Below are 23,068 nucleotides of genomic sequence, written 5' to 3' on the forward strand. Positions count from 1 at the left end.
CAGACTTGCTTAGCGCATCAGGGTCCCTGGAATATTCAAAATGGATGATTAAGAGTGTTTAATGAATGTAGTGTTTATAAAGGTTTGAGCGGAGTTATGGTGAAGCACCCCAAGCCTGACCAACTCAGGATGGCTTTATCAGTCCTAGGCCTGAGGAGTCATGGAAATGGAGAGGTTTACAAATCCCCAAACATTGTAACTCTAAGAGAGATATGCCCAGCCAGAACTATGTCCTTTAGTAGAAGAACATATCATCAACAATTTGTAAAATTATGTATATAATATTCTCAGTGAGCCAGGGAGGTAGTTGGAGAATAAATATTCAACTATCTCTTTTATTTTTCCTGCTCTATTATCTCTTGATATTGTTCCTATTGGGCAAACTAACCTGAATCCAGAGGTTGTATTAATGCTTCGTTAACACAGTCCATAAAGGTGAGGGTGGATCTTGGACCTGGAAAGAAAATGAAGAGTCTGCCATGTGTTGAGCAGCATGTTAAGTGGGATTCACATAAGTGGTCATCTCCAGCAGACAACTGAAGCTAGGAGCCTGGAGTTCACAAATGAGAGAGTTACAGACACTGAAGTCATAAACTTAATCTGAGCATAGCATTTCCAGAAGCATGTGGTGGGGAATTCTAGTTCTATGTTATTCTTGGTGAAAAAGAATTCATAGTGTAATGCTTTGGGTCTGCATAATATGTTATGTTTCCTTTTTGGACGGTCTTAATGTATACAATTGGGCTTCCCTTGTGGCTCAGCTGGTAAAGAATCTGCCTGCAATGTGGGAGACCTGGGTTCAATCCCTGGGTTGGGAAGATCCCCTGGAGAAGGGAAAGGCTACCCACTCCAGTATCCTGGCCTGGAGAATTCCTTGGACTATACAGTCCATGGGGTCGCAAAGAGTTGGACACGACTGAGTGACTTTCACTTCACTTCACTTCAATGTATACAATTATATTAAAAAGAACTATGAAATTCTTATTAGAAAACTGTTTAATTATTTTTAACCTCAGTGATGCTCACAATTTGTGATCGGAGAAGCATTACTGTTCCCAGTAATACTTATTGAGCTCCCAAGGAACAGGAGATCTTAAAAATATCCTATGTTTCAAATTTTCATTTTGAATATAACTAAATGGCAGGCCAGTCATGAGTTTGAGTGAGGTTTAGGGCACCCAAGAAGGAAAATGTGGGAATACCATTGTCTTGGAGTTCTCCAGAGAAATAGAGCCAATACAATATATGTGCACACACACAACTGCCCCCCTATACACACATACACACACACACACACACCCAGCAGGGCAGGGAGAGAGGAGAAATAGAAGTTATTCTAATGAATTGGTTCATGCGATCATGTAATTTGGGGTGCTGGTAAGTCTGAAGTCCATCGGGCATGCCTGGGAAGAGTTAATATTATTTTCTCAAGTCCAAAGGCAGACTAGAGGCAGAATTCCTTCTTCCTTAGAAAATGTCAGTCTTTTCTCTTAATGCCTTCAACTGATTGGCAATCTACTTTACTCAAAGTCTACTGATTTAAATATTAATCACATCTAAAAAATACCTTAGAGCAACAATTAGAATGGTTTTGACCAAGTAACTGTTACTATGGCGTAGTCAAAATGAACCATACCAAATGTCATCACATAAAATTAACCACCAAAACATCAGCAGAAGACAGCCTAGAAAGCTAAATATGAAAAAATAATGAGAAAAGAAAGGCTACAACAAAGCCAAGAGCCCCAGAGAGATGGATATGACAAAAATTGGCCAGGGTCCTTTAGATTTGTTGATTAGAAGATCATGGTGACCTACTGCTATACCCTACCCATGAATGAGGGTATAGCAATCAGGAGTCTGGACTAAAGATCCACTAGTTCATATTAGTTTCTTAAACTCAGAGAAATGACTCAGCTTCCTCATCTAAAAAGTTTTATTTTCAACATAATAATCTCAAAATTCTGTTTCATCTCCACAATTTTATCATGCTTGAGGCTTTTATTTCATTCATTTTCCTCCCTACACATTTATTTAATTTCCTTGTGTTACACAAGGGCTAATCCCTACTTCTGAGGGGAAAATGAATCATCTATTTAAGTCTAAAAATTTTTCCAACATTTTGTTGTTTTTAAACTCTTTATTTTCAGATGATTTTAGATTAACAGAATAATTGTAAAGATAATATACAGATTTCTAATATATTTTTCCTCTAATGTTTTCATTTTACATAACCATGATTCACCTACCAAGACTAAGAAATAAACTTTGGTACACTAGTCACTGAACTACAGACTGAATTCAACTTTCACCTTTCAATTATTTGTAAAAAAATTTTAAATTATTCTTTCTTACATGTGTGATGAGGACACAAATATTAACACACATATTCATAGCTTTTCCCCACCACCGTAATGCCGAAGGAATATTCTAGATATGCCTGGTCAGCTCCTGAGTGCTTATATTATACTTAGGACTCAGGATATGCTGGCTGAGCCAAAAAAAAAAAAAAAAATTTGGAAGAAGCTCAAATAAATTAATTCATGTTTGAACAAGGGATAGTCCCCAGAAGAAAACATAAGATTTGGACAGTGAGAAAAGAGCTTGAGAAGGGAATAGGAGAGTCAGCATGGGCTGGAGTAAGTTTTTAGTGTGCTTTCCAGAAAGAGAGCTTTCTGGTGGTTCAGATGATAAGGAATCTGCCCTCAATGCAGGAGGCCTGGGTTCGATCCCTGAGTTGGGAAGATCCCCTAGAGAAGAAAATGGCAACCCACTCCAGTATTCTTGCCTGGGAAATCCCATAGACAGAGAAGCCTGGTGGGCTGTGGTCCATGGGGTCCCTAAGAGTCGGACACGACTGAGCGACTAACACTTCCACTTCCAGAGAGAGAAGGTTTTTGGAAGAGCTGCTATGATGAGAGATGATTGGGGAATCCAATAAGGAGAGAACCTTTAGAACGTTTTGCTTTGGGTCATACAACATTAGCTATTTTGAGATACCTCAGGAAAGATTTAAATATGTCTTCAACTCTTCCTTGAATTTTAAACTGCCATTTCTTTTGATTGCAGCACTGTACAGGGCTAGGCATGAGGTAACACAGTTATGTGGAGTTAATATGTTGGAACAAGTATAATTCAGCTTAGTATCATGGAAAAGGAGGTAAGCCTTAACAACTGACTTGACTAAATTAACGGGAAAAAATAGAAACACAAAAAACAAATAGGTGGAAGAGTGTCAAGAAAAAGGAAATATAAGGACATGTCCCGTATATGAAATATAATAGCCTAATGGCTGGAGAAGGCAATGGCACCCCACTCCAGTACTCTTGCCTGGAAAATCCCATGGATGGAGGAACCTGGTAGGCTGCAGTCCATGGGGTTGCTAAGAGTTGGACATGACTGAGCGACTTCACTTTCACTCTTCACTTTCATGCATTGGAGGAGGAAATGGCAACCCACTCCAGTGTTCTTGCCTGGAGAATCTCAGGGATGGCGGGGCCTGGTGGGCTGCCGTCTATGGGGTCGCACAGAGTTGGACACGACTGAAGCGACTTAGCAGCAGCAGCAGCAGCAGCAGCCTAATGGCTCAGATGGTAAGGAGTCTGCCTGCAATGCAGGAGACCTGGTTTCAATTCCTGGGTTGAAAAGATCCCCTGGAGAAGGAAATGGCAACCACTCCAGTATTCTTGCCTGGAAAATACTATGAATGGAAGAATCTGGCAGGCTATAGTGCATGGGGTTGCAAAGAGTTGGACATGACTGAGCAACTTCACTTTCACTTTCATGAAATACAAATCTACATTTTTTGATGTTGTTCAATTTCTCAGTTGTCTGACTCTTTGCAACCCCATGGACTGCAGCATGCCAGGCTTCCCTGTCATTCACTGTCTCCTGAAATTTGCTCAAACTCATGTCCATTGAGTGGATGATGCTATCCAACCATTTCATCCTCTGCCACCCCCATTCTCTTCCTGCTCTCAGTCTTTCCCAGTACCAGGATCTTTTCCAATGAGTCGGCTCTTCACCATCAGGTGGCCAAAGCATTGGAGCTTCAACTTTAGCATCAGTCCTTCCAGTGAGTATTCAGAGTCGGTTTCCTTTAGAATTGACTGGTTTGAATTCCTTGCTGTCCAAGGGATTCTCAAGAGTCTTCTCCAGCATCAGTTTGAAAACATCAATTCTTGGGCACTCAGCCTTCTGTATGGTCTAACTCTCACATCCATACATGGCTACTGGAAAAACCATAGCTTTGACTATATGGACCTTTGTAGGCAAAGTGATATCTCTGCTTTTTAATATGCTCCTTAGGTTTGTCTTTTAGTACACATTAAATATTCTTAAGAAACTTGCATCTCCAGAGTTAAAACTTTTCCATCTTGTTATAATAGTCTTGATTTCCCATTATTGATTAAAAATGCTCTTTGTGAAAATCATTAACTTTACCCATAATAAGATAAAGAAGTTATGTTTTTCTTCCCCTATACATCTGTCAATATAGCAAGGAATGTCATCTGATTTGACAGTCCAGTAGCAATATTTTTATTCTGGAGATCCCCAGAATAAAAAATCAAAAAATCAAGAGATGACAACCAAGAATCAGGGAAGAGTAAGGGGCTTTCTGTTGATAAAGGCCAGCTTTTTGGCTCAGAGATCTTTCATAACTTTCATGCTGATATTAAGAATTAGATTTTTCCCCTATATTTTGACCAAAGAGAAAATTAGGGATGAGAAGTTTTGTGAATAAGAGTAAGTGTGATTTTTATAGCTTCCTTATTATGAAATTTTAATTGGAACCTTCTTGTGCCAGCAAATTTCTCTCAGAAAGCATTTTACAAGAAAGAGCCAGGTCCCTCCAAAGCTCTAGTTTATAAGTACCATTTTTTCATCATAAAACATTTATTTGCTATTTGTTTCAGCTTAACCTAAATGTTTCTTTCTGTTTTATAAACGTCTTAGAATCCCCATTGAGATTATTCATTCTCTCTAGTACTGATGGAAAAAGTGGCTGCACTGTTAAAGCCAGGTCTGTTTTACCCAAATGGAGTGAGAAGTCTTGGCAATTGTTCACATGATAAATGGTGACAGATACTTGCTTAAATTATGTAAGAATTTTGTGTAAAAAAATTTGATCTACTAGACTAGACCTTCCTTATATTAGGAAGAAGACCAAAATTGCATTAATGGTTTGGTATAATTTATGAACGATGATGAAACTTATGTGGTCTATCATTTGAAATAAAGTTGAATTCCATATATTATAACAATTACAACTAGATAAGTTGTATTCGTTGAAGGGGCACTTATTTCCTTTATAAATATTGATATGTATTAAGCTTGGGCTTCCCTCATAGCTCAGTTGGTAAAGAATCCGCCTGCAATGCAGGAGACTCTGGTTCAGTTCCTGAGTCAGGAAGATCTGCTGGAGAAGGGATGGGTAACCCACTCCAGTATTCTTGGGCTTCCCTTGTGGCTCAGCTGGTAAAGAATCCGCCTGCAATGTGGCAGATCTGGGCGCGATCCCTGGGTTGGGAAGATCCACTGGAGAAGGGAAAAGCTACCCACTCCAGTATTCTGGCCTAGAGAATTCTATGGACGTCCATGGGGTCGCAAAGAGTTGGACACAACTGATCGACTTTCACTTTCATGCATTAAGCTTAATGTCAATAATTAAAAGGCTTTAATTGAAAATCACACTTATAAATGTGCCCAATATACCAGTAACTTTTGGTAATGTTAAAGTTAAATTTTATTTCAAAATAACTATTGAGTCTTTCTAATTTATTTAGTAACTGAAGAGCTAAATTCTCAAGGATCTGTTATAAAAATAGCCATATCTTTGAAATAATACTTTAGAGTAATTTATACTTTGATTTTAAATGATAACCAACTTTTTTCTTAAATATCATAGTCACATACAGGAAAAACTCAATTCTCTGATGTTTTTAGTTATTTTTGACATTTTAAATGCAACAAAGTACTTTTGCAATTCATTTCCAGCTACAGACAAATGTAGGAAATGTATATAGATAAAAATATGGAAAAGGTAATTATATGTAAATAATATGATTTTGAAAATTGACAGTTACTAGAAATGAATCTTATATTTTCCTTACCCTTGTAGGAAGATGCATTAGAAAATTTATACTAAAATATCTTCAGCAAGCAATGATTCTGCATAAAAACTACATTTTAAAAGGGTTAAAAAGTTTTTAGATAAACTTCAAATAATTGTAGCACCAAGAAAATAAATAAATAAAATTAAAAAGAACAAAAAAGAAAATGCAAAATACTCTCTTTGAACCTATTCAGAGATGAGGGTGTGGATGGAGAGCTTCTCACTTGAGTCTAGGACTCAATAAACTTTAATTGAGCATTTGCTTCCCAGAATGTAAAAGCATTGAGAGGAAAAATAAATACCAGAAGGAAAAAGAACAGATGTGGCAATCTTTATCTATATAAACATAATCCATTCAAAAATAATGCAATTGTTTTATTGTTTATAAAGTTTTTTTTCATTTTTGAAAGGTTTGGTCACAATCTACTTTATCCATTTGAAATGTGAAGTTTAAATAATCTTTCCCTTTGCATTCTCTTTTGCATACTAAATTCAGAAACAAAAAAAATTGTCATTATGTCAGAGAACTTTGGATGTGAGAGACCTGAAAGACAAGTTTCACAAAGATAGGTTAGAAGCTGGCACTTCTTTTCTAACCACACCTTAGTTCATTTGTAATTTTTTGTTAGAGTAAGTCTACTGCAAATTTCATATTCCACGTTGTAGGGAAAAGAACAGAGTTTTCAGTGATACTTAGTTTTAAATCCTTGTTGTGTCACTTACATGATTTGTGAATTTGGGCAAGTTACTCATCTTTCCTGAGCCTGTTTTATCTCATAAAGGATATGTAGACTTTCATCTGAGAACTAAGTATATATTCTAACACATATAAGGTCATGTGCTATATTCTATTATAGTATTCTACTACAGTGTAATTTTATATCACCTTAAAATCAGTTTCATTAAACCAAACTAACACAATATTTTGGCCTTGTTCTGATCATATAAAATAACTATTTATGTTACCGAGTCCAAGCACAGTCTGCTCACCGCACAACAAGCCAATAAACCTGAGAGACAAGATATTGAGGCAAGGAATACAACTTTATTCAGAAAGCCAGCTGATTGAGAAGATAGCAGACTAATGTCTCAAAATAACCATCTTGTCAGGGTCTGGATGCCAGGTTCTTTTATAGAACAGAGAGCGAGAGAAGTTGAGGAAGTAAAGTAAAAGGCCATTATTTTGCAAATATCTCCTGGAATGGCCAACCTCAGGGAGGGGATGTGATAACCTCTTTACTCTTGGAGCCATTCACAGGTGAGCAGGGTCAGACAGCATATTAAAAAGCAGAGACATCACTTTGCCAACAGAGATCCATATAGTCAAAGCTACAGTCTTTCCAGTAGTCATGTACTGATATGAGAGTTGGACCATATAGAAGACTAAGCACCTAAGAATTGATATTTTTGAATTATGGTGCTGGAGAAGACTCTTGAGAGTCCTTTGGACAGCAAGGAGATCAAACCAGTCAATCCTAAAGGAAATCCACCCTGAATACTCATTGGAAGGACTGATGCTGAAGTTCCAATACTTCAGCCACCTGATGGGTAGAACCAACTCATTGGAAAAGACCCTGATGCTGAGAAAGATTGAAGGCAAAAGAAGGGGGCAGCAAAGAGTGAGATGATTAATGGCATCACTGACTCAATGGAAATGAATTTCAGCAAACTCTGAGAGATAGTGGAGCATAGAGAAGTCTGGCATGCTGGAGTCCATGAAATCGCAAAACGTCCAACAGGACTTAGCTACTGAACAACAATAACAGAGTCAGATTATCTTCCTATGAGCTGAACAAAGGCTGAACAATGGCACTTTTAGTTTAGTAATCAGGCAGAGGGGTAGAATTCCCTGAGGCAGGGCATTACGTATGACTACAATAGTAGAAACAACAAAAAGCAAAGGTTAAAATCAAAGAAACATATCCATCACGGAGTCAGAATTGGCCGTTCCTTGCAACATGGAGAACACGTTTCCACAGTCTTTTTTGAAGCTTAAAGAAGTGTACATAATCTGGTATCTTGAAAATGTTTGGATTCATACTAATTAGCTCTGGATTCCTTTGGACATCTACTTCATGAATGGTACTGTTTCACAAAGAGTTGTCAGCCTTTACCTACTGGACAGGAGTAGGCACTCAGCAGGCACCTCCTTCGGCTGGCATTGAGAGTAACTCTTGCATACTCATCTCAGAATTCACATACCATTGTCCCAGGAGCAGCTTTTGCACTTTCACGTGGTGCTCTTGGATTTGGGCCTCTGCTGCCTCCCTTATATGTAGAGTACATCATGAGAAATGCTGGACTGGATGAAGCACAAACTGGAATCAAGATTGCCAGGAGAAATATCAATAACCTCAGATATGCAGATGATACCACCCTTATGGCAGAAAGTGAAGCAGAACTAAAGAACCTCTTGATGACAGTGAAAGAGGAGAGTGAAAAAGTTGGCTTAAAGCTCAACATTCAGAAAACTAAGATCATGGCATCCAGTCCCATCACTTCATGGCAAATAGATGGGGAAACAGTGGAAACAGTGGCTGACTTTATTTTTCTGGACTTCAAAATCACTGTGGATGGTGATTGCAGCCATGAAATTAAAAGATAATTGTTCCTTGGAAGAAAAGTTATGACCAACCTAGACAGTGTATTAAAAAGCAGAAATATTACTTTGCCAAAAAAGGTCCATCTAGTCAAGGCTATGGTTTTTCCAGTGGTCATGTATGGATGTGAGAGTTGGACTATAAAGAAAGCTGAGTGCCGAAGAGTTGATGCTTTTGAACTGTGGTGTTGGAGAAGACTCTTGAGAGTCCCTTGGACTGCAAGGAGATCCAACCAGTTCATCCTAAAGGAAATCAGTCCTGAATATTCATTGGAAGGACTGATGCTGAAGCTGAAACTCCAATATTTTGGCCACCTGATACAAAGAACTGACTCATTTGAAAAGACCCTGATACTGGGAAAGATTGAGGGCAGGAAAGAAGGGGACGACAGAGGATGAGATGGCTGGATGGCATCACCAACTCAATGGACGTGGGTTTGGGTGGACTTTGGGAGTTGGTGATGGACAGGGAAGCCTGGTATGCCGCAGTCCATGGGGTCGCAAAGAGTCGGACAGAACTGAACAACTGAACTTAACTGAAGTGAACTACGTCCCTTAATGAAAGTGAAGTGTTAGTCTCTCAGTCAGGTCCAACTCTTTGCAACCCCATGGACTATAGCCCACCAGGATCCTCTGTCCATGGAATTTTCCAGGCAAGAATACTGGAGTGGTCAGCCATTCCCTTCTCCAGGGTATCTTCCTGACCCAGGGATTGAACCCAGGTCTCCCACACTTCAGGCAGATTTTTTACAATCTGAGCCACCCTGTCTCCACCCATAATGCCCCTAAATCCATGTTGTAACTGTAAACTTTATCCCTTGTTAGTATCATACCCAAAATTCCTCTTAGGAATAGTTTAAAATTCAAACCCTGGCAAAGGGTTTGACTTAAGGTTACCTGATCATTTGTTGATTTGTTGACATAAACCAACTGTTTATGTAAAGGCTCTGGGCAGTCACTGGAAAATGCTCTAGAATTTCTGGTTGTGAATTGTTGTTAGTAGCTGATAATGAGAAAAACTGACTTGTAAGAAAAATTCAGCATTCACTAAAGGAAAAGTCAAGGGAAAGACTGGATTCCGGTTCTGAAAAGCCAGTTTAGTTTACTCCATATAACTCAAGTGAAGAGTTTTGCTATTACAGTAACCTAGTTACAATGTAATTAGAGGTACTCCCACCATGTGTCTATAATGTTGCATTCCTTCAAGAGTCCCAGATAAAATTTGAAGGCAATTTTTGGGAAAAAAAAAAAAAGGAAAAAATGAAGAAGAGTATTATTACTGAATCCTTTTACTTTCTTAGTCTTCATTGCAACATGGTCACACAATCTAGTGGGGCACTTGACACCCATCACTCAGCAGCAGCCAAAATTCCTCTTAAAACATAACTCATCACAATACAGTTACTCTGCTTGAAACCTGTCAGTGACTTCCTACCTTACTCACAATAAAATGGAAAATTCTTATTGTGAACAAGATTCGATGTGATTGTCCCAGCTACATCTCTGACCATTTCTCTTCCCATTCTCCTCCTACATCTGCCACTTCAGCCACTCTGGTCTCCATGCTCTTCTTTGAATATAGCTAGAATGCTCCTCTTTGAAGGTCTTGGCACATATGTTGCCTCTGCAGGAAGATTCGTCTCCCTAGGAGCCTACTTTTGTTCAAGTATCTTTTCAAATGGTGCTCATTCAAAAAGGTATAACCCTGTTCCTCGTAAAAAAAAAAAAAAAAAAGCCACTTCCCATTCCCTCATACTCTAATCCTCTAAACCTAGCTTTGTATTTTTTCTGACTCTTATTATCATATGACTTTATATACACTTATATATGTATTAATATATAATGCATACATATAAACATAAACATATTAGTTAAGACTTAAAAATGGACTTTTCTCTAACCTTAAAATATTTTAAGCCATAGCAATCGGAGAACATAAGCAGCTATTTACAAATTGAAAGCTTTTTGAGTTAACTGTTCTCAGAAAAATTACAAAATAAATGCAAGATGAGACATACTTCCTTTGGAGAAATAAAGGAATAGACAAGTGAAGAGAGACTTGAGTATATTCTACTCATTCCCTCTGCCTTTTATGGTTGAAGACAGAAGATTTGCTTACAATTTCATTATGCAGAAACTACTATTTATAGAATAACTGGAATCCACTTCATTCCAACACAATGCCCCTTTATAACATGTTAATTCCTATTTTTTTCTTAAGGTTTCACAATGTATAATATTCCTGATATAGCCTCCCTCAACACAGAAAAAAAAGAATTAATGTGCATTTACTCAGATCAACAAATGTCACACTTAGAAAAACTGAAGATTTTATGTAGTCAGATTTTGATTGTTTCAAAAATATAGTAATATATGCTATCATTATTCTTTTGGAATGTCCACTCTTGTCCAAGCACTTTGGCTCAGTTTCTTCACAATAAGTTGGCAAGGTAGATTTTACTAGTTCCATTTTTCAAATGAGGTAAATGAAATTCCGTGTGTCACAGCACGTTGCAATGTCACAACCAGAAGGGGTCAGAGACAGAATTCAGACCAAAGTCACCCGTGCTAGCACCTCCCATTGTCTCTTGTTTCATTCCTCTCTGTAGATAACAATGGAAAGCTCTGATAGTCATTGGTGTAATTGAACTTATCTGTTTCTGTGACGTTTTCCGTGATGTACTGTGACTGGGGCTCCAGGTCAACCTCTGCCACTCTAAACAAACAAGGTGACAGTGAAGAGCTGTGTTGGAATGCATTGTTATGAAAGAAGCACGTCCTTATTTACTTAACTGGGACCAAGAATACATCAATCCTGGCCACAGAGAGTTACAAAAGCATGTAAATTTTGGATAATCTCTACACAAGAAAGGCATGAGGGGGAAGAACAAAACATAAGATGAAAATGAAGCATTTGCATTTGTTTGCTCGTTTTGCTAGGAACAGGCATCTTCAAAAGCTTTACAATTATAATTAACTATTGTGCATTCTCTGGCTTTGAGATGGAATAAAAACATTTAAAAGCAAGAGAAAAGCCCATTGTAAGGGCTTAGGAAGTAAAAAGTAAGTCATTTAATTTTTCTTTCATCTGATGTTAATTTATGCAGAAACTAATAACATACTTGTGACTCAGAGCTGCTTATTGTGGAGAGAATTTCTCTCTCAGCCAGTCTTTCCTGTGATCCCTACCAGATAGAGCCATCATTTCCCAGCCTATGACACTTTGTCAGAGAAAAGCACTATACTGATAAGTTCACACTCTATGGACACACTTAATTGCGAACCCTCTGAGAACCCATGATATAAAATGTCCTAACTCTTCTCTAGCTGTTACTAACAAAACAGCAAACAAATTGGAGGAGAGCACGAGGAGTAAATTGGATATGTGGGTGCATAGTCAGGTGGAAAGAAAGGAGTATTGTTGACTACTGAAGGATAAAAATGTCAAGGGAAGGAGAGTCTTCATATATGAAACATGGATTACTTTTATATCCAAGAAGGAGATAATTAAATTGTTGTACCTTTTATAAATGAAAAACTTAATTTCTCTGCTGCCAGATCACATAGAGAATAGATGGTAGTACTTGAAGAAATGCAGGGATCTTCAGAAGTTGATATTTTAAATAAATTAACCATGAATAAAGTAAGTCCCATAATGACAGCTTAAAGGTCTAATTCATAAAAATGTTATTAAAGTACATTATTTATACCTGCTTTTTGTGGATTTCTGTTCTTATTCACGACTCTTTCAGTGTATGGCCATAATCACAGGAAGAGTGTATAATGGAAGCATTAATCAATCTGAACTAAAGCAAGGATACTGTATCACCACAATAAAATCCCAGCTATATTAATATAAAGGGTAGAATTTATTACACAAGGTAATTCTCTTTAAAAAAAAAATGATAAAGAATGTCTTCCATCTTATGGCCTCAAATACCGACTTTCATTCCCAAGTTTAATATAAGATGAACTAATTGTCATGAACTTTTTAATAAAATATTTATTCATCTACATTATGAAACTTTAGAGACTCAGATACTAAGTTGGATACTAAATTGTGATCTTATCATGTGATCTTATCCTGTATTTATCATGACTATGGCATTGATTTTTAAGTTAGGCTAAGAAATATTTACAGTTAGTCTCTGTGTTAATTAACTGCTTTTCTGACACGTGGCATCCGATGGTAATGTTTATTAGCAAATGCCAATTCAATTGTCTGGCATATGTATCTATTTAGATAAAATGAAAAATTTCCTGCAACATAAAATTTCCCCCAGAGAAGCTGAAAGTACTGATACTTAAATCAAAAGTATATTTATTCAGAATTTTAAACATGTTTTACATATTTAATATGGATAAACCTTTAGGAAAAAGCAAAGTAGAATTCACTTGGTTTATTTCTGACTCTAGAACTATCAAAATCTGACTTCTTGACTTTCTATTTCTGATTAGATGAGCTGTAATGGTACACAGTAGATACATTTAGACAGAGTGTGAATATATTTCTCCCTACCACACTAACTTATCTCTAAGAGTCATGAAAAGAGGTTCTTTATAAATTATACGCCTGACACTGAAAGAAAGGGTTGTGTTTGATCTTGTAGGTAAAAAATCTCTATACCTAAGGGAATGAATTAATTCTTGTATTTAATAAGATGCAGTCATTAGTAGGCAACTTAAGCATTCATACTAGAACTACACATTGAGTTTCTTCAGCATAGTAACAATCTCATAATAGTTCTGGGTAATAAAAATCTTTGAATGCCTGGAATTTATACTTGAGGAGACAAATTACAAACAGAAAGGTATTTCAAATATAAGGTAAATCACACTACTAACTGAAGATAAAAATCAGTTTGTTTCCGACATTAACTGTGCTTACAGCTGCCTCACACCTAAAAGTACTGAATATTCCATTTTAACAACTGTGTACTTCTACATGACTTTGTCATTTGAAATGAGAGCACTTACCAGAAAAGCATCCAGGGATGTCTAGTTGTTGCATGGCTATCACTGGCCACCATTTGAGTTTCCTTCTGCCCCTCAGACCAAGATTTTCTCAGATATCTGAAAGAGAAATCCCCCATGAAGAAGTCTAGAGGCCCCACAAGCTGTCAAACCACTTTATGTGTCAGTCGGATTTACTGCAACCTCTGGGTGAAAAGACAGTCTGAGCACACAGATTGATAGAGCCACTCAGAAAGGCCACTGGAAGTTATGTCCCCAGTACAGTGCCAGACAAATGTCACCAGACTCCAAATGTCTGTTGACAAGAGGCAGATTTGAAAAACAGTAAAATCAAAATAGATATCATTAATGGCCTACTGTGGGCCTCCCTGGTGACTCAGGCAGTAAAGAATTTGCCCACAGTGCAGGAGACCTGGGTTCGATCCCTGGGTTGGAAAGATCCCCTGGAGAAGGGAACAGCTACCCACCCCAGTATCCTTGCCTGGAGAATTCCATGGACAGAAGAGCCTGGTGAGCTACAGTCCATGGGGTCGCGAAGAGTCAGACACAACTGAGCGACTAACACACACACAATGGCCTAATGTATTATTTCTAAGGAGATTGAACATATGAAAACAAAAAGTAATTCTTTTAGCCTACCTGCAAAATCTTTCCTCTGAAATTATATTTTAATTTCCAGTATTAATATCTTATTTTAGGCACTAGACAAACAATTGTTTGGTTCAGAAAGCTTGAACTATCTTTTTCACTTTTTGTAAAGAATATTAGCAGCCTACCATTGCATGCACTTGCTGTGAGCCAGCCACTGTGCAGAATGTTTTGTAAACATTATCTAACTTTAAAGGAAGTACTGTTATTTTACAAAAGAGGAAAATAAGGCTTAGTGAGATTAAATCACTTGCTCAAAGTCACAAAACTATCTGGAGGCAGAATTAACTTTAACAGTAATCCTTTATTCAAAGCTTGATTTTCCTTTTGTACTAAATTTTCCTAAAGGGAATATTTTAAATTTCTTCTCTAGAAAAAGAAGAAGAAAAGAAGAAAGCTGAGGAGAAAGTGACTTCTGAAACAAAAAAGAAAGGTAAGCAATTTTAAAGCTGCTGCTGCTAAGTCGCTTCAGTCGTGTCCAACTCTGTGCGACCCCGTAGATGGCAGTCCACCAGACTCTGCCATCCCTGGGATTCTCCAGGCAAGAACACTGGAGTGGGTTGCCATTTCCTTCTCCAATGCATGGAAGTGAAAAGTGAAAATGAAGTTGCTCAGTCATGTCCAACGTTTAGCAACCCCATGGACTGCAGCCTACCAGGCTCCTCCTTCCATGGGATTTTCCAGGCAAGAGTATTGGAGTGGGTTGCCATTGCCTTCTCCAGTTTTAAAGCTAACATAACTTAATTAGTATTCATTTGTAATGTTACTGTTAAAGCTGTTCTTTCAAGGAAAGAAATTCCCTTAACAATTTTAGTTATTGTCCTTAACAAACAAATATAAATATTCCAAATAAAGTTGAGATTGATAATTTTTAAAAGAAAATTCAAGCCTAAACATTCTTGAAATGTGTTCAGTCAGTTCAGTCAGTCAGTTCAGATGCTCAGTTGTGTCCGACTCTTTGCGACCCCATGAATCGCAGCACGCCAGGCCTCCATGTCCATCACCAACTCCCAGTATTCACTCAAACTCACATCCATCGAGTCAGTGATGCCATCCAGCCATCTCATCCTCTGTCATCCCCTTTTCCTCCTGCCCTCAATCCCTCCCAGCATCAGAGGCTTTTCCAATGAGTCAACTCTTCACATGATGTGGCCAAAGTACTGGAGTCTCAGCTTTAGCATCATTCCTTCCAAAGAACACACAGGGCTGATCTCCTTCAGAATGGACTGGTTGGATCTCCTTGCAGTCCAAGGGACTCTAAAGAGTCTTCTCCAACACCACAGTTCAAAAGCATCAATTCTTCAGTGCTCAGCCTTCTTCACAGTCCAACTCTCACATCCATACATGACCACTGGAAAAACCATAGCCTTGACTAGATGGACCTTTGTTGGCAAAGTAATGTCTCTGCTTTTGAATATGCTATCTAGGTTGGTCATAATTTTTCTTCCAAGGAGTAAGCGTCTTTTAATTTCATGGCTGCAGTCACCATCTGCAGTGATTTGGAGCCCCAAAAAATAAAGTCTGACAAAGTTTCCACTGTTTTCCCATCTATTTCCCATGAAGAGATGGGACCGGATGCCATGATCTTCGTTTTCTGAATGTTGAGCTTTAAGCCAACTTTTTCACTCTCCTCTTTCACTTTCATCAAGAGGCTTTTTAGTTCCTCTTCACTTTATGCAATAAGGGTGATGTCATCTGCATATCTGAGGTTATTGGTATTTCTCCCATCAATCTTGATTCAAGCTTGTGTTTCTTCCAATCCAGCGTTTCTCATGATGTACTCTGCATATAAGTTAAATAAACAGGGTGACAATATACAGCCTTGATGAACTCCTTTTCCTATTTGGAACCAGTCTGTTGTTTCCTGTCCAGTTCTAACTGTTGCTTCCTGACCTGCATACAAATTTCTCAAGAGGCAGATCAAGTGGTCTGGTATTCCCATCTCTTTCAGAATTTTCCACAGTTTATTGTGATCCACACAGTCAAAGGCTTTGGCATAGTCAATAAAGCAAAAATAGATGTTTTTCTGGAACTCTCTTGCTTTTTCCATGATCCAGAGGATGTTGGCAATTTGATCTCTGGTTCCTCTGCCTTTTCTAAAACCAGCTTGAACATCAGGAAGTTCATGGTTCACATATTGCTGAAGCCTGGCTTGGAGAATGTTGAGCTTTACTTTACTAGCGTGTGAGATGTGTGCAATTGTGCGGTAGTTTGAGCATTCTTTGGCATTGCCTTTCTTTGGGATTGGAATGAAAACTGACCTTTTCCAGTCCTGTGGCCACTGCTGAGTTTTCCAAATTTTCTGGCATATTGAGTGCAGCACTTTCACAGCATGATCTTTCAGGATTTGGAATAGCTCAACTGGAATTCCATCACCTCCATTAGCTTTGTTTGTAGTGGGGTTTCTAAGGCCTACTTGACTTCACATTCCAGGATGTCTGGCTACCATCGTGATTATCTGGGTCATGAAGATCTTTTTTGTACAGTTCTTCTGTGTTCTTGCCACCTCTTCTTAATATCTTCTGCTTCTGTTAGGTCCATACCATTTCTGTCCTTTATCAAGCCCATCTTTGCATGAAATGTTCCCCTGGTATCTCCAGTTTTCTTGAAGAGATCTCTAGTCTTTCCCATTCTGTTGTTTTCCTTTATTTCTTTGCATTGATCGCTGAGGAAGGCTTTCTTATCTCTCCTTGCTATTCTTTGGAACTCTGCATTCAGATGCTTATATCTTTCATTTTCTCCTTTGCTTTTCACTTCTTTTCACAGCTATTTGTAAGGCCTCCCCAGACAGCCATTTTGCATTTTTGCATTTTTTTTCCATGGGGATGGTCTTGATCCCTGTCTCCTGTACAATGTCATGAACCTCCATCCATAGTTCATCAGGCACTCTATCTATCAGATCTAGGCCCTTAAATCTATTTCTCACTTCCAATGTATACTCATAAGGGATTTGATTTAGGTCATACCTGAATGGTCTAGTGGTTTTCCCTACTTTCTTCAAATTAAGTCTGAATTTGGCAAGAAGGAGTTCATGATCTGAGCCACAGTCAGCTCCTAGTCTTGTTTTTTTTTCTGACTGTATACAGCTTCTCCATCTTTGGGTGCAAAGAATATAATCAATCTAATTTCGGTGTTGACCATCTGGTGATGTTCATGTGTAGAGTCTTCTCTTGTGTTGTTGGAAGAGGGTGTTTGCTATGACCAGTGCGTTCTCTTGGCAAAATTCTATTAGCCTTTGCCCTGCTTCATTCTGTATTCCTAGGCCAAATTTGCCTGTTACTCCAGGTGTTTCTTGACTTCCAACTTTTGCATTCCATTCCCCACTAAAATGTGTTACTGATTATTTTTTTCCTTCTTTAGTAATGATACTCAATTCTACTTCATTACTTTTCTTGATTATATATATGTCACTATTACTATTCAATTTAGTTTAATAAAATGGTCTATCAAAAGAGCAAATTATTGAATATATGGGAAAGAAACTAGTTGATTGGTTTGCTATTTTGTTCTTTTTGAATGCATTATTTGCATTTTCAAATAGTGTATCTGAAGTCCCAAGTGATCTCAAGACTTTTCTGAGCTTTTGACATGCTTATGGTGGCCTGATAACCCAGAGAACATTCAATATACCCCTTTTAATATCCTTTAGAAAAACTGTTGGATTATATCATAATTAACAATGTTATCTAATATCCATACAATCATGAGAGATTATTTTTTTGACTTAGTGAAAACTTGTTCCTTCCCTGAAAGGAAAGCACACACAAACTACGGTTCTGTTACAGTGGTGCTAGTTCACTCATATTTGACATGACTATTGACTCTAATTTAGAATCACTGTATACAAGATGAGTTGGATGTTAATAGCAGTAAAATGTGCCCTGAAATAGGAGAAGGCAATGGCAACCCACTCCAGTACTCTTGCCTGGAAAAATCCCATGGATGGAGGAGCGTGGTGGGCTGCAGTCCATGGGGTCGCAAAGAGTTGGACACGACTGAGCGACTTCACGTTCACTTTTCACTCTTATGCACTGGAGAAGGCAGTGCAATGGCAACCCACTCCAGTGTTCTTGCCTGGAGAATCCCAGGGACAGAGGAGCCTGGTAGGCTGCCGTGTCTGGGGTCACACAGAGTCGGACATGTCTGAAGCAACTTAGCAGACTTAGGAAACAGATGTTTATAATTTTCTCATTTTACTGCCAGACAAAGAAGATGTCAAAATGAAAACTGAGAAGGAAACTGCCATGGATGTGAAAAGAAAAGGTATTGTACTTTCTTTGCTTCCTTGGATTATATCAGGATGCTCGTTAATGATGGAATCTTGGGGCAGTGTAAACAGATTTAATATAGTTACTTGAATCTGTCCATGTACAGGATGTCAAAGCAAAAGATTCTTAGTACAAGGTTAAACAGATAGGACTTTATTTAAAGTTATTGCAATAGAATAGAGAGACCAGAAATCATTCTGAAGTCTGTTTCACTGAAACCAAAGCAAGAGAGATTTTAAGAGCTGGAAAAGGGTGGGAGGATTGTAAGCCATCTGTGTTTGCTGATTGAGCTTACTCAGAAGCAGAGTGAACTTTTTCTTATTTTCAAGTCAAGAGAGTACTTCTGCAACTTGGAGCAAGGCTCCCAAGGGAGTTAGTTTCCTACCCTCCCACAGAACCTGGAGATGGATGCACTATCTTTCTTGATGATTATATTTCAAAGAAGGGGCTTCCACATCTCTGAAAAAAGCACTCCAGGTTGTAAAACTAAAAGAAGGCTTTTAAGAAGATTTATGTCTTGAAAAAGCAGAGAAAAAATTTACAATTACAAATTTTCTAAAGTAAATGCTGCGAGAAAAGAAAGGTCAGGAGCCTAAGGACCAGAAGGTGCCTAAGTTTAGGGAAGCTGAGGAGAACTTTAAGGCCATCTTTGTCCAGACATAATGAAACTGAGAAGAGCTACATAGTATAACTTTACAAAGATGAGAAGTGAAGAACACAAAGATAATAATGCATTCCATTAAGAAATAGTGTTGTTCAACAGTGTAGATTTTTGCTTTAAATTTAGTTCTGCTTTTACTCTTGTTCAAACATGAATATCTGCTTTTATTCAAGTTAAGCTTAAATCTAGGTGAAAAAGATAGTAGTCTCAACCATTATTGTTTGGTGTAAGTATTTTCACCCCAAATATTCCCTCCACTACTGTCAGTGATGCTTGAAATTCCGCCATTAGAGAAACTCCATTTCTTTGAATTATGAAAGAATTGTCCTCTATTAAAATGCAAATCTCTTAGGGCCTTTGTGCATGGGGTAGCAAACGAATTCCTCTGAGCTATATTAACACAAAGCAAATGAGATTTCCTGATCTTCCCTGTGTGATAATAAGCTGAAAACAATGCCATTGAAAATGAGTCAGTAGGTAAGCTTAAATGAAGGTGAAATTGAAGAGAGCTCCAAGGTAGGACATGGTTTTGGGAGAGTAGACTGGGCTGGATGCCATTAGTGAAGACTTCTCTTAGGAAATAATAGCGTTGGTTGGGAAAAGAATGTGGTAAAGGAGAAAAAGGAGATCATAGGATGACAAACTGGACATTGATTACTCTTAGTAAGTAGTAAATAAGTAGTAAATAGAAATTACAGAAAACCTCTACATCGTGCTATAAGTAGGGTAAAAATGTTGTAAAATACATGACTGCTTGGCTTATGAAATAATCCAGGAAGAGATAGTCATGTGTTCTCTGATTTGGGGACTTGACTGCCAATTACTTTGAACTTCAATTATTATTATTATTATTATATTAATTTTATTATTGAACATTCATTTATCTTGTTTTGTTTAAAGCATTCTTTATTCTTCTAGTGAAATGTGCATCTTGCAGGAAGGGGGACCCCTTCCAGGGCCCGAAACTGGGCTCTTGTCTAACACTGGGAAATGAATTGTCCGAGGAGACACATGTGCTGACAAAGCAAGAGATTTTATTGGGAAAGGGGACCCGGGTGGAGAGCAGTAGGGTAAGGGAACCCAGGAGAACCGCTCTGCCACATGGCTTGCAGTCTCCGGTTTTATGGTAATGGGATTAGTTTCCTGGTTGTCCTTAGCCAATCATTCTGACTCAAGTTCTTCCTGGTGGTTGCACGCCTTGTTCAGTCAAGATGGATGCCAGAGAGAAGGATTCTGGGAGATGGTTGGACATGTGGTGTCTCCTTTTGACCTTTCCTGAACTCTTCCGGTTTGTGGAGCCTTATTAGTTCCCTGTTCCTTACCAGAACCTCCTGTTGTAAAACAACTCAAGCAAATGGTTACTATGGTGCCTGGCCAGGGTGGGTGGTTTCAATCAGTGTACTTCCCCTAACATTATCATAAGAAAGGGAAAACACAGTTCTTACCACATGATGATACTGAGAGTTGATTGCTTGGATCACTGTATCTGTGACAGCTATATGATTGAGTGCTAAAGAGAAACACGGTTTTACCTGGGCCATCAGTTTTACCGAAGTGTTTGCAGAGGAAAGTTTTGAATTAGAATTGTCAAAGTCTTTATCACAGGTGTGAAAAAGCAAAATCCTGAAAAATGCTTTCAGCAAAATGCAGTGGTGTGTATATGGTGGTAGTTTTGATCTGAATTTTGTTTTTGAAGGGAAAGGCACCACACTTTTCTGTTCAGAGTGATGGGAAAATCTGATACGTCTCTGCTACTAGGAGACCTGTGTTATTAGCACAGCAGTCATGTCAGAGTGAGATTGTACACCACTGGCAAGAGAACTAATTATGCCAGTATCCTTACCTGCAAGGCCAGTGCTCATCCACTGAAGCAAGGTCTGAACTGGGTGACTGCACAGCATATCTGGAGAGGGCTGCTCAGCAAGTGTGGAAAAATCAAGCTTGTCCCTGGAATCATTTTTCAGTTTGTTTATATGTCATTTTTACATTTAATTACATGAAATACTATTGGCTTTTACCAATCAGTTCAAATTCCTGATTAAATATGCACAAGTTATTTGTTTGCACGATCTTAACTTCCAAATGGCCTCCCAGGTGCTTAGTGGGAAAGAATCCTCCTACCAGTGCAGGAGACCCAGGAAACCCAAGTTCAATCCCTGGGTTGAGAAGATGCCCTGTAAGAGGAAATCACAACCTGCTCCAATATCCTTGCCTAGAAAATTCCATGGACAGAGGAGCTGGTGGGCTACAGTCCATGGGATGATAGAGTCAGACATGACTGAGCAACTGAGCACTAACACAACTTCTACATACTCAAAATTGTGTTTGTATGTGTGTGTGTGAGAGAGAGAGACAGACAGACAGATAGAGATATTCAATTAGTATTGATCTCCAACTCATGTTTCTTTTTGTTCTGTGCTGTTCTTAGTCACTCAGTTGTGTCTGACTCTTTGCAACCGCATGGACTATAGCCTGCCAGTCTCCTCTGTCCATAGGGATTCTCCAGGCAAGAATACTGGAGTGGGTTGCCATGCCCTCCTCCAGCAGATCATCCCAACCCAGGTCTCCCACATTGCAGGTGGATTCTTTACTGTCTGAGCCACCAGGGAAGCCCATGTTTCTTTTCAGAGTTTAATAATTCTCCAACTATATTTTCATGAGAGAGAAGTATGCTTTAAAAACAACCAGTTTGAAGCTAATTATGAAAATAGTAAAAATTTCTAGAGATAACAAGAGAAATTGAGAATAACCTAAAATCTTAAAAAGCTGCAATTCGTATATTATTTTTTCCTAAAATAGTTAGCAGAACATCTGATAGCATTATTCTAGTCCCAAATAGTAGCAAATCTGCAAGATGTAAAATATGCCTAGATGCTTATTTAATATATGGGTTTTATCACAGTATTTTTTTATATTTCTATTAACTTTCATATTAGTATGATTATAGAGCATATTTATACATTATATTATTATTTTATTTTATTACATTTATATTTTACTATTATATAGATGCAAATGAATTTAAGGCTTAAGTTCTGTTTCATAAAAGAGCTTCTAATGCTTGAAACTGGTAAATCACACTTTGTTAGTGATCTATTAGGGAAAAGATAGGTGGGATTTTATAGAAAATAAAGTTTCTAGTCCATGAATTGAAACTGGATAACTGATACATTGGGATTTAGTATAATAATTTCTTGTTTGTATATATTTGAAATTGTCCACAGTGAAAAAACCCAAATATGTCATTCTAAAAATATCAATTGAAATGAAAAAAAAAATCACCAATATATTTTTACAATGTTACAAGATATGTTTCACCCTGAAGAAATACTATTTTTAAAAAAGCAAAGAAGAAAGGAAATAAAAACTTAAAATCTTCCTTATGTTTGTATCAGGCTTAAGTGCTAGATTGGAGAAGGAAATGGCAACCCACTCCACTACTCTTGCCTTGAAAATCCCATGGGCGGAGGAGCTTGGTGCAGGCTACTATCCATGGGGTTGCAAAGAGGTGGGCACGACTGAGCGACTTCACTTTCACTTTTACTAAGCGCTAGATATACATACCACTCTAGTTAATACAAGCGGTAGGGGTTATGTACAGGGAACTGGATGCACAAAAAATTGTTGTAAGGACAGGAAAAATTGGTATCAAGAGACTACATTGGATTATGGAGCAACAAAGATTATCACTTGGCCAGGAAACTGCTTTGTTCTTCAAAGCTGCCTCGAGGCCTGTCTTTCCACACCCACAGACTAGATACTGAAAGTGTTGAGGCCAGACTCAGCCACTCACTCACATCAAA

At 38.1% G+C, this 23,068-nt stretch overlaps 1 protein-coding gene across 41 annotated transcripts in view; it reads left to right on the top strand.

Moving 5' to 3' along the window:
- Window positions 1-23,068, top strand: part of TRDN (triadin) — a 414,851-nt gene that overhangs the window by 195,400 nt on the left and 196,383 nt on the right. For 38 of the 41 annotated variants that reach the window (XM_055535007.1, XM_055535006.1, XM_055534980.1 and 35 more), the window contains 2 exons: window positions 14,710-14,769; window positions 18,540-18,599. In XM_055535007.1, the coding sequence (XP_055390982.1) occupies window positions 14,710-14,769; window positions 18,540-18,599 (120 nt within the window). The remainder of the gene's footprint in view (window positions 1-14,709; window positions 14,770-18,539; window positions 18,600-23,068) is intronic. The other 3 variants (XM_055535018.1, XM_055535009.1, XM_055535017.1) reach the window with 1 other exon arrangement.

The sequence above is a fragment of the Bubalus kerabau genome, chromosome 9 (genome assembly GCF_029407905.1).
Source record: "Bubalus kerabau isolate K-KA32 ecotype Philippines breed swamp buffalo chromosome 9, PCC_UOA_SB_1v2, whole genome shotgun sequence".
NCBI lineage: Eukaryota > Metazoa > Chordata > Mammalia > Artiodactyla > Bovidae > Bubalus > Bubalus kerabau.